Source organism: Cariama cristata, unplaced genomic scaffold (assembly GCF_000690535.1).
Source record: "Cariama cristata isolate BGI_N322 unplaced genomic scaffold, ASM69053v1 scaffold23146, whole genome shotgun sequence".
In the NCBI taxonomy this organism is placed as follows: Eukaryota; Metazoa; Chordata; class Aves; order Cariamiformes; family Cariamidae; genus Cariama; species Cariama cristata.
Window position 1 is genome coordinate 22,023 of NW_009621902.1, and position 12,628 is coordinate 34,650.

Genomic DNA, 12,628 nt, shown 5'->3' on the forward strand with positions numbered 1-12,628 from the left:
ACGCCGGTTGCGCCTCCTGCCGCTGATGCCTTCTCGACTGTTGGTGCTGGCATTGGTGTTGTTGAAGCCCTGTACTCCGACACTTGGAAAGGTGGGAACGCTACTCAAATTCCCCGTGCTGGTGAAACCTGGAATACCCTTCGCTGCTGCGGCAGCTGCAATTGGGCTGTCAGGATTTGCAGCATTTTGCTGTGCTGAACTCGTTGGTACTGAGTTCAAGCTCCCAGCGCTGGTCCAGCCACTAGCACCAGCAGCGGAGCTACCAGTCTTTTGATTGTTTAAGCTTGCAGCAACAAAGTGGCTCTTATACTGGGACTGCCGGAAAGAGAGAAAGAAAAAAAGAGAGCATGTTTGCCTCTACACCACACCACAAAATACACAGTCATCATGCATACACAAGCCTGTCTTCAGTTCTAGGGAGCCCCCAGGAAAAAAGAGTTCCTATAAAAAAAAAAAAATCAATCTTGAAGTGATTGCATTCCTTCTGTGCTTATGAACACAGAATTAGTAACGGACATCTGCTACCAGACCACAGAAACAAGGGAACTCCTACATTGTGGGGTTAAATTTTACACTGAAGAGAAAGTGTTTCTCTTGTTCCCTGTTTCTTTTGATTGCAATTACACTATTGCTGCTAAGCAACCTAAACAGGATCAAGCCTAGGAGCAGAATCCAGAAGGGAAAGAGAGCAAAGAGGTAGCAGAAAACAAAGTAAGTTTGGCAAATTAACTTTGTGCACATATGTTTAGTCCAGCTTGCATACTAATTCTACCACTTTGGACTGTAATGCTGAGTAAGTGCTCCAAGTGGATGATGAGACATGGCCACAACTACCAAACTCAACTGCCCTGAAATCAACTGGGTTTCTGCACTTTCAGGGGAGAAAAAGCCCCCAATTGTCTTGAATCATCAGTAGTAAAATTTTTTCCATGTTATCCCTTTTCCTCTTGAGTTAGAGCTTGGAGTACAAGTGATCGAACCAACCTGAAAAGCTGCTTTCATTGCCGTAAGTCTGTCTCCCATTGCCCCAGTGGATGGCTTGTACGCTTCATAGTTACTCATCACACTGTTGTTGTTTCCACGGTCCTATGCAAAAAGACAAAGGACAACTGGAGAGATTTATCCAACACAGACACTTTCAATTCAACCATTCTCTGAATTTATCTTGACCCTGCACTCAGGAAATGTATCCACTAAGGATGACAAACTTCTGGAGAGCGCTGAGCAGCACAACAGTTTGCCCCATGACCTTGAGGACAACACAAAAGTAAAGATGCAGTAATTCTTAGTGACTCACTACTCAACAATATAACCACATTTCCCAGCTCTTTACAGCACAAACAAAAGCAAAATGCAATCAAACGGAGATTTTCACAGAGGTCATAGCCAAGATAAACTGCGAACAAGGCTTCAGTTGTGACTTTTGGAAAGATGCTGAACACGATGTGCTTTCAACATGTCTACAGTTAAATTCTGTCCCCATGCACACTGGCAAGGAGCTGATTTCCTAGCATGGACATACCTTAGTATGCCTTGCCAATGCTGCAAGATTTTTTGCTGCCAAGAATCAGCCTAGAAATGGCTTTTCAAGTAATTTGTTAGCATTTATTTTGCATTGACAGTCTATTTTGGGAAGAATCTCCAAACCTTCTGGATCACTCTGGCCCTAAAGAAGGCAGCTCTTGACAACAGGATAACAGCACAGGACAGTTTCACTTGAGATATTTCTGATACTAACTCTGAAAGATTCTGAGCTATGAAAACCTTTGAAAGCAGAGGCTATACTCCAGTACTAAGAAGATTTTTTAAATTAAAGAGTAGTCCATACTAAGTTTAAAAGATCCAAGAATCTGTAAACAACTTTTTCAGCATCTCTACTTACAGAATTTTCTGATCCCAGACCAGGACGTTCACGGTATCCTAAGCCACCACCACCAATATTCAGCTTCTTGCCTTTTCCTCCTTTGAAACGTGATTTCCGGAACCACGGATTCTGTACAAAAGAAGGACAAATGCTTCTCAACACAGGGAATAAGAAGCTTCATAAATGCATGTAATGAGGATCAGAAAAGAAGGATTTTGAGCATTTCAAAAGAAAAATGTAAATACATTGTTTCCCATCAACAACACAGCTGTTGCCAAGGGATGGGATGTGACAGATTACAGCACTTTGAAGCTAAGCTGTAGACAGTTCTGTCATGTGGGTCTGAGGCTTTTTGTTACAATTGTTTTTTATGAAAACTGGGTTTATGTCCTGAACTTTCACCCATGTTCAAGTTTTGGGGGTTTGCATTCTAACAGGAATAAATAACCCAGGAATAAATGCAATTTCTAATGCCATTCACTTGGGAGCTCTGCACTTGCTCATACTTGGGTTTTATTGATTCAGTCCACTGCCCGGCTAAGGAGAAATGAGGTTCCGTCAGGAAAACTTCCTGCAACAAGCAGTGGCCAGGAAACAGCAGTCCAATCAGACCTCCTGTTACCAGTTTTTTTAAATAATGGTTGGCTGCACCTCTTTTTATGCCCTATAGCTTCTTCAAATCTAAGCAGCCATTAAGCCAAGCCATCCAGCTTCTATACTGTCCTCTCAAAGGCAGCCTGTGGAGCTCTGCCTCACAAATTCTGTCCCTTCTGAAAATGCTGCCTCTGTATCTCAGAAAAAATATTCACTTCTAACAGCTAGCGTCCAATCTGCTTGGCAATGATGCCACAAGCATTCTAATCCATTTCTGAATTTGGGAATTACCAAAAAACCTTTGCTCTCTTGCAGATACAAGGGCAGCAAAAGACAAGAACTTAAAGAACTGATGAGTACAGCGGCGCAAGCACAATTGCTTCAGCTATCTGTCATACCTATATATAGCAAGCCTGCCAGACAGCACTGCCAAGCAGGTATAATGATCAAGCAACAACTGTTCCATAGAGTGAACGTCCCTGTAATTATTTTCTAGTTTATCTTTCAACTAAGCTGCATTTCCCAGGTGCCTGCCATAAAAGCATATTGAAAATCTGACTGTAGTGAGATACCAGAGCTGGAGTGCCCTGCTGGCATCAGCCATGTTATAGCTCCTAATTACCTAGGCAGTGCCTGACCCCAAAATAGATTACACGCTGTGTTCCAAAATCTTCGTGTCTTCATGGATTCTTTCAAAGGCCATTAAAAACACTAGAAACTCTCCTTAAAAACAGTATAGATCGCCAAAAGGTCACTGCTAACACAGGACGGAGCCAGAAACAAGTCCCTGAGCTCCTAATTTTGTGCTAACCATGGAAGGAACCTTCCTCTACTCAAGGAGTTTTGCTTGTTCATACCTGCATTGCTAGATCCAACAGCTCTTTGGAAACATGTTGATTAGCGCCTTCCAGATTTCTGACAAGGTCGCCAGCGAAGTTACTGTCTTTGGGAGTCAACAGAGTGTAGGCAACTCCCTTCTCGCCTGCTCTGCCAGTACGACCAATTCTATGGGTGTGCGTATCTATGTCCCGAGCCACATCATAATTGATGACAGTCTTAATGGAAGGAATATCTAACCCACGAGCTGTAATAAAGAGCAACATAGCGGTAAGCGTGATTATTCCAAATTAACTCAGAGTAATCGCATTCATACCAGCATATCGCTTCATCCTGCTCCAGCATACGAAAGGAATTTCCACAGGAACACATCCCAGTTAAGACACCTGTCACAGGCTAAAACTCTTAAGTGTAGCAATATCTTTTCTAACAGTAGTGTAAGTTACACTGATCCCCAAGTTCACACGACTGGGGATGGAAGAGATCTCTTCAAATGACTGTTTTTCCAAGGAAGAGAGAGGGCTTTATTAGAGAACACTGAAATTCACTCTTTGTTCAGCTAAACATCTGGGTACAAAAGCTGTTCTAGAGAAGGCTTGAAGTGTGTCCATCTCCTCTTCATTTAAGCATGCATAATGTGCCAGCTGATTAACAAACAGCAACTCCTTCCTTAACAAACAGCTTATTTTATTTCTGTGTATTAAAAAATACCTGTCAGACTGTAATTTAAACATCATTAGAAGACTTTAAAAACAAAACTCCTTGCCAACACTGTGTACTTCTGAAAAACATCTGGAACACAGTGGCCAGCAGGCATAGTAGCCAACCTTAGCCAACCTTGTTGCCTTCCACTGAAATGTGCGAGCCTTTCTGCTAATATCCACAACTTGTATGAGCTGCTGTTTCTTAGAACATCACATACCTGCCACATCAGTAGCTACCAGTATCGGGATACCCTTTTTCTTAAATTCTGAAATGACTTTATTCCTCTCACTCTGGTCCATGTCACCATGAAGCAGCCCCAGATTATGATCCTCCTGCTTGAGGTTATTGGCTAGCTCTTCTGCATTTGCCTTCTTGGTGACAAACAGGAGAACGCTCCCAGAAGATGTGAACTCCACGAGGCGTCGAGTCAGCCAGTTCCATTTGCTAGGGCCAGAGGGGAATATCTCCACAATTTGAGTAACATCTTCATTTGCCTAAGGGGAGAAATAAGACAAGCAATAATGCAGGATGGAAAGGACAGTATGGCAAACAAAACACAGATGGCAGAATAAAATGAGGAATTTAAACTAGGTGTGAGAATAAAAAGTGGAGAAGCAGGGGACCAAAATTCTCCTTTAAAAGAGGTTTCAGCTCTTGTCTAACTGCTGACCACTTCATTTTCACAGAGCAGAAAAGGAGGGGTTAAATGAGCTACTCTTTGCTAAACCTGAGAGAGGCAAAGCGCAGCCTTTGACACGATGCAGTTTAGCACCCTACTGATCTAAAGATGGGTACTTGTAATTTAGATGCTCTTGTGACAGATGCTATTAACATCTAAAATAGACTGTGCAAGAGCAGGGTCTGAGATGGAGAGGATGCTCATCAGTGAAAGTTATTCATATGGCGATCAGAGAAAGTACTCCTGTGAGCTGTGGCTTGTCCTCGGAGTCAGGAAGAGGGGAGGTATAAGCAGACTCCCTCTACACTCCATATTGCAAGTAATAAAAGTGCAGTGGAGCTCACAGCACTATCTGAAAGTTTCTCTGAAAGATTTAATTTTTACACATTTAAATATTAACTATTTCAAGGATGATGCTCTCATAATAGAGTAATAATTTAGATCAAAGAATAGAAACCCTGTGATTGAGCTACGAAAGCTGCTTCTTTTTTTAAGCAAAATCTAGGAAAAAACAATTTCCCAGAAAGAAGGGGCTTCAGGTAGCCAGTAATTTTTTTGTTATAAAGGGACACCTCATATTCCTGATTGAAAAAAATAAAAAATGCAGAGAACTGGTTAAAAGAAGAATGTTCTGAAGGCATCTTGTGAAATTTCTCAATAGTCTTCACATACTACAAGCAAAGTTTCTTCACAGCAAGTATACATCTGCCCACTTTATCAACTTATTACCAAATCTCTAGTCTGCTAATAGTTCAGCTGCTACTGTCAAGCAAGTACAGAATCAACATTCCTACGTAAACCAGCTGAAAGACATTACAGTCTAAGTTTCAAATCCTTCATTGCTAAAGCTGTAATTGCTTTATTTAAACTTTTGAGATAAAACAAAAGGATATACCCATTGATTCTGCCTAATAAAAAACCAAACCAAACCAATCACTGCATTAATGTTGTTTCCCTCCTTGATGAAATCTCCCATACCTACAAGAATATTTATTGGCAGAAAGGTCGGTCAATAAAATTTAAAAAAACCACAGAACTTTACTATTTTTTTGTTAAGCACAAAGTATTTACTCTTACATATAAATGATGACTACTGAAGTTTCACTTAAATTTCAGACCACAGAAACAGAACAGTTCATTTCTCTGATTGTCTCAAAAGTATCGTGGAATTACCTCTCCAATGTCTCCCTGCACAACTCGAATTGGGTCGATCAGAATATCTCGGGCCAATTTCTCAATCTTCTTACGGAAAGTGGCACTGAACAAGAGGGCTAAAAGAAAAACAGTATTTGAAGTCCTTGAAAAATAAACTTTCTTTCAGAACTGTGAAAACACTGCACAGAATGTGAATGAGGACCTCTATGACTGTACTAGATGTCAATGATCTGAAGCTACAGTCTGTTTTACCAGATCTAATGAAAATTATCAATTACACCATTAGAATACCTCAAAGTGGAAGCACATTTCATGGCATCTGAAATAAGAAGTTGATAATATGTGGCACTGCTGTGAACCTTCTTTCATGGCAGCTTAGAACATAGGATCTTAAAGCATATGAACGTTAATTTGGCTAATCATATTTTCTCTGAGTAAAGTCTGTAGAGGCATTACAGACCGATGAACAGCGTGGTTAAATGCCCACATTTCACAAGCGCTCCCCCGCAACAGCCCATACTGAGGGTAACACCAGTGGACTTATGTGAAAGTCTCATTGTGTGGCTGTGTCAAGAACAGGAAATCCAAACTCTGTTCCAGATTCTTAACTGATAGCCCACCATACAGCCTCCTTCGACTCTCGGGAGTTGATTCTGAAACATGCTTATACTTACTCTGTCTGTCAGGACGTACGTGGCTTGCGATTGATCTGACCTGATATTCTGGAAAGGAAAGGAAAAATGCCCTAATCAACACTATATACTCATTATTTAGTACAATAACTCCAAATGCAACTTCATTGCTTTATTCAACAAATAACCATAGAATGAATGAATGCCTCTCACTCAGTATTTCATTTTACTGTAACTTCCAGGCACTCTTTGCTGTACAATGGAAGTTCCTTTGCTGTACAAAGAAACTTTCGGAAGTTCCTTCAGCAAAAAATTCTGTACGCAAAGCTCCTAGCTGCATCTGTGCATACTCTGTATGTCTTACAAGCGTCTCCCTCCTTTTGCAGTATTGTAGTACTGTCACATCTTTGCTACATCCCATGATGCTTGAGCACATATTCAAAATCATCCAGATCTGAATGACCAAACCTCTTCCAATGAAGCAGAAAGTTCTAACACCACTAGTTTGTACACACAGAATCAAAGCACTGAAGTGACCTGCCCAAAAGTTATTCAGCAGCTCTTAAAACAAAAATCAGGGTTTTTGGACTTCAACATCAACAGGACTTCGCTGATCTCTTTATAGCAACAGACATTAGACCTCTAAATATTTGCTTAATGTATTTTCAAGTATATGAAGCTACAGCGGTTATAAACAGCCCTACTGAGCTGGGAACTGGACAACACTGCTTTCCAAAACAGAGACCTTTGTTTATTACATACCAAAACCCATATCAAACATTCTGTCAGCTTCATCAAACACAAGGTAAGTGACTCTTTGAAGGTTTGTAGCTTTCTTTTTCACATGATCAATCAAACGACCCTATTAAAAAAAAACAAAAACAACAAAAGCCAAGTTTTTAAAGCGTATTTAAAAAAATGTTAATATATACAACCTTCAAGCACTTAACTGTTTTTTATCCTCACTTACCAGAGACGTAGAGCAGAAAACATCTCAAGGCTTCAGTGTAGAAGTGTCAATATTCAAGTCATACAAACAGATTCCTAAAACTTTCATCAACTATGCTTGGCAAGCTGAATTTTAGGACTGTTTTTTCAAGCCTAAGAGTGCTGAGATCCTAAAATTCCCCATTCTTCATTACAATTAAATTTTAAATGTGAACTGGCTACTTAATCCCACAATTTTTTGACAAGGGAGTTCTTCATACTTTGTTTTCTTGCCTAGTACCCCAATCAATAGCCACAATAAAATCTCCTCCAACCATTAGTTGCTTGGTTTTGCCCAAGTTCATAACTAGTTTCTGCAATAAGCAAAGCCAGTTGACAATGGTGCTCATTTAAATCACTGGTTCAGCATCAACACCCATTCTGATTCAATGTTTCAACCCTTCAGTATTACTGCCATCAGGAAGAGGGCACTCAAGTTCATGACATTCTGGGAATTTCCTTCATGAACTTAAGGCTCAGCAATCAAAAGCTGGTATCGCGCCCAACTGACACTGATTCAAGCAGATCTTGCCTGCTGCTCTGTCTTCTATTGGAGATCATATCTAACCTCTTTCAGTTTCTCTCGGGAGAAGAATAATCCCGGCATACTTGCTCTCAACATCTGATAACCTGTGAAGAACCTAGATTTCAGTGATCAGAAAACAAATTCTACATCACTAATGGTATTAAAAATCTGTCTCAGCTTCAGTTAAGCAACAAAAAAATTGTACTGTGTGCATACAGGTACTTACTGGTGTGCAGACAACTATCTCTGCTCCCTCCTGGAGGGCTTTGGCTTGCTCCCACATGCTTCCTCCTCCATACACAGCTACAGAGCGCAGATTATAGGCCTTACCAAAGCGCTTACATTCAGAATGGATCTGAGAATTTTAAACAAAGCACATCACAGTTCACGTTAGACTGATCTGAGGAAACAGACCTGCCTTGGAAATATAGTCCAGCTCCTGAAATTCACTTTTCAGCTGGTAACTTATTGAAATTATTCAGAAATCCTCAGGGCTGAATACGTCAATACTTGTGGATAATTTCCAGTAATCTGAGAAACCTACTTAGGTATCCTACCATAATTTAACCTGCAGGCTCTATCCTTTTACCCATACAATTTCTGGCAATGCATTCACAGTATTCTTAATACTTAGAAATAATATGGGATCACTGTGCAAAACTTTACAATTTCAGATTTGTCATGATCCTTCAACAAAAAGAGGTGCAGGAGAGAATTGTGAGCCTACATCAGAGGCATGCTACTAATGCAGAGAGTAGTTTTTTCAAATAGTTTACTGAGATTCTCTGATCATTTCTGCCCAGAATTTTGTCGTCTTCTATAAGGCCACTGTATGACACGTATATGCTTACTATACACCTACCTGTTGGCAAAGCTCTCTAGTCGGGCAGACGATCACTGCAATGGGACCATCCCCCGGTTCAAGCTCCTTTTGATCCATGATGTGAATCAACATCGGCCAGATGAAGGCTGCTGTTTTTCCACTTCCAGTCTTAGCTATCCCAATCATATCTCTGCCACTTAGTGCAACTGGAACACCCTAAAAATAAGGAGATTCTAAACCTGTATTACGCCTACCTTAGCATATTCTTCTGCTAGATGTTATAGGAAAACTCACATAACAAGAAGAAAACACATTACAGAGGAGCCACAGCAACATACGTTGATGCTTACATAGTTTTAATGCCAAGTTCAGATCTGAATTAGTTTGTTTTAAGGGCTGGAAGCAATTACCATGTTATGACTGTTGGTGTCCTACATGAAATCAATGTTTGAGCACAGTACAACTTCCCAAAGGTATATCTACATGTACACAAACACACCTTGTCCAGCTGTAAGAATGCTAAAAACAAATTCTCTGAGCCTATTCTTTCTGTAACCGTTCTGAGCACTGAAGTCCTCAGTTCATCCCTACTGTTACTATAAAGACCTCTCAACCACAGTTCTTTACAAATAGTATGGACTAAGTTCCTAATACATATCATCCCTTGCACACAGCACCACATCATTTTTTACACTTCATATGCAGTAGAATCCCTTTTGCTTGCATGGTTCTCCAAGGCATGACCAGTTAAATGGTCAGGCTCATCGGGCATTCATTCTAACTGCCAAAAGAAATGAAAAAAATGCCTTGTAGCGAGAAGAGGTATGCAACAAGATATCAATATAAGCTGTTTAAAGGAATAAAGTTGTCAATGTACGGCTCTTTACTCGGCCACTGCTATGCTTATTTTTAATACAATTTATAAAAAAAAAACCCAACAAAAAACCTTTCATACATTTCTATAAGCAAGAGACGTCACTTGAATGTTCTTCAGTCTTCACCAAGAAACAAATGAAAAAAAGAATATGCATATATTTACAGTGGTCATTTAACAAGAAAAAAGTGGGTAAACTTCTATTTAAAAAATATCAAAGCTCTTTTCCTAGAAAAATACAAATTATTCTTCTCCGTTACATCTCTGTATAGGAAACCAGAATTGTATACATCCTCATATGGACTAGGGACCTTTGCATGTGTTCTCTTAGTTCTCTTTAGATGTTAGAGAAGTAACAACACTCACCTGACATTGTATAGGAGTGGGCTGGGTATACTCGGATTTCCTAATTTGATGCATAAGTTGCTCATCAAACCCAAAATGAGCAAAACTACTGCCAGGCCTCGGAGGAGCAGCACCAGAGACCTTAGAAACAGAAACATATCTTTGTTCATGAACAGTAAGAGAAAAACAGAGCAATCTGTACAAAAATGAAAAGAAGGGCCTCTCTGCCTCTGAAAATAGCTTTTTACTTTTTGAATAGACGTAAGTTTAACTCGGTGCAAATTCCGGATGTGTTGTGTAAATAGAACTTTCAGGTATAAAAATTTAGATAAATTGTCAATCAACATAAGTTACTAAACATTCTATCTACCTCCTTGTATAACTGGTCTTCTTCCCCAAACAATTCCCTTCATAGAAAGTCACCACACTACCATGTCCCAAATGGCAAAAAAATAATTCTTGCACATAGTATTTCCAGTTTCAATTCCTAGCTCTGGAGTTCTTTAGCCCAAGTGCAACCATGCAACTGGCAATCTTCAGTGCCCACTTTGACAAATCCAGAGAAGACTTTCAAGAACTGCTAAGGAAAATCAAGCTCCCTTAAATCAAACTAACTGAAGCTGCCTGAGAGGCTTCGTATCCAAAAACTGGAGTTTCCTGGGAAAATCTTCATTAAAACTATTAAGAAGCTCCAAAAAAAATGAGAGTAAAAAGATCCTGGGAAGATAGTTTTGGACCAGCTTACCCGGAGATTTAGCTTATGACGTAACTCCACCACTTGCTGCGGAGTAAGACTGGTGATCTCCTCATGCTCATCATAGAAATTTTTCTCAAAAGGTGGATATTCAATCTGCAAGGGTAATTACTCAGTTAGACCAGGAGTCAAGGTTCTCTCTCTGTACAGTTAGTTTTGGTAGGGAAGGGTCCTTTTTCTCAGAAGCTCTTTATTGTCTGGAAGAACATTCATTTAATACAAAGCTATTTCAAGGATTTTTAGTATGACCTACCTAGCACAGCACTGAAATATTACAGACAGAAGCATATTTCAATCTGCTGCTTAGCTCCTGCTTTCTAGAATGGCTCAGACAGAACAGTATGGAATAAACGTCCTTCCTACCTCTGAATGGTCAATAGGTGGAAGAGGATCAATGATTTTTTTGGATGGTGCAATTGGATTCCCATCACTGTCATACTCCAGGTTATCCTCTTCCTCTTCTTGGACCACACCAGCAGTGGGGTTTTCAGCCATGTAGCGAAAGTAAGCTTCCTGCAGCAAAACAGATCAGTAAAATCACATACAATAGCATGCAGAAATACTACTACATTTGTTTAAATGATATATATGCTAGATAGCTGTTTGCTTTCACACTCGTGATTGAGGAAAAAAAAAAAAAAAAAGACACATTCACTAGAACTGATTCTTCTAATACCAACAGTTACGCCCAGAAGAAGGACAGTAAGTACAAATGAAGAAAACAACTATAGTGTCAGTTAGACCACAAAATGCTTTTAAAAAACAAATTTCTCTTACATGTCTGCTTAACAACCCTTCTACCAAGACTTGTTATGCTTTAACAACAGAAGAATCTATTCTTATTTCCACATGAACACAGTACAAACACTGCAGGTTTTTAAACAGAGAACACAATATAGCTAAGCATACCATGTTTACATTTTTTTAAACACACTACGCCGGAGATAGTTTCTCCACTTCCCCTAACTAGACTCTAAGAAATATCTATCTATTTTTCATTGACAGAGTCAACAGCAAACAGGAAAGAAACTATTTCAGAAGAGTCCTTCAACACAAGCCCAAGTTAGAAGTCACTGTCACCATTGTCACATGCCATCCTTACAGCTCACAAATACGTATGTCTCTCACAGAATCTCAGTGGCACACCAAGACATTCTCATGCAGAAAACACCAGTCTCACTTGACTTTCAAGCAAATATTTAAGATCGGATTTTTAAAGCAAGGTTCAATTACAAATAAATGTATATACTCATCTGTTTTTTTCATTTGCATGGCCAATTATCACTCAATCACAGAGATACACATATGATACACCTGAACAACAGCTGTCTCCAAGTGTAAGTCACCTTTGCTCAAACTTTAGCACAGCTACTCTCACCAAATTGGAAGCAACGGTCTAGAGGCCAGACAACCCTTCTGCATTACTGTGAGTAACACAATAATTATTAATCACAACTTAGTAGTAAGGTACATTTTGAAATGAAGTCTCTCCTCCTTATTGTTTTTGTTACAGTGATGCTTATAATGTTCTATCAGAACTGGAGCTCCTCTGAAAATAAAGAGCAAAAAGACCGATTCTTGCCCTTAACAGACATGAAATTTCTCTGCAAATAGCCTCCACAGTTTAACAGCCTCTCACTGGTGCTCCATGTTAGTTGATTCAGCTAATTGCAAATTTGATGAGACCCTCAGATACTGAAAAACCTGTACAGGAAGTTGAAGTTCAAATTGACTGAAAAAAATCTTCTTAAACGGAGTAAAAAGGAATGAAATTGTCTCCTAATATTCTTCTTTATTTTTAGTGAAACACCTAGAAGGGTAGAGACAGCAGGGTAACCACTAGAGCTTCCTGC

General features: G+C 39.7%; 1 protein-coding gene across 1 annotated transcript in view; it reads right to left on the reverse strand.

The window, feature by feature from the left end:
- Nucleotides 1-12,628, reverse strand: part of DDX42 (DEAD (Asp-Glu-Ala-Asp) box helicase 42) — a 16,680-nt gene that overhangs the window by 961 nt on the left and 3,091 nt on the right. The window contains exons 5-17 of the mRNA XM_009702157.1: nucleotides 11,139-11,288; nucleotides 10,767-10,871; nucleotides 10,043-10,162; nucleotides 8,842-9,018; nucleotides 8,206-8,334; nucleotides 7,229-7,328; nucleotides 6,509-6,556; nucleotides 5,853-5,950; nucleotides 4,218-4,494; nucleotides 3,316-3,542; nucleotides 1,883-1,993; nucleotides 985-1,086; nucleotides 3-315 (exon numbers count right to left, since the gene is read on the reverse strand). Coding sequence (XP_009700459.1) covers nucleotides 3-315; nucleotides 985-1,086; nucleotides 1,883-1,993; nucleotides 3,316-3,542; nucleotides 4,218-4,494; nucleotides 5,853-5,950; nucleotides 6,509-6,556; nucleotides 7,229-7,328; nucleotides 8,206-8,334; nucleotides 8,842-9,018; nucleotides 10,043-10,162; nucleotides 10,767-10,871; nucleotides 11,139-11,288 — 1,957 coding nt within the window. The remainder of the gene's footprint in view (nucleotides 1-2; nucleotides 316-984; nucleotides 1,087-1,882; nucleotides 1,994-3,315; nucleotides 3,543-4,217; nucleotides 4,495-5,852; nucleotides 5,951-6,508; nucleotides 6,557-7,228; nucleotides 7,329-8,205; nucleotides 8,335-8,841; nucleotides 9,019-10,042; nucleotides 10,163-10,766; nucleotides 10,872-11,138; nucleotides 11,289-12,628) is intronic.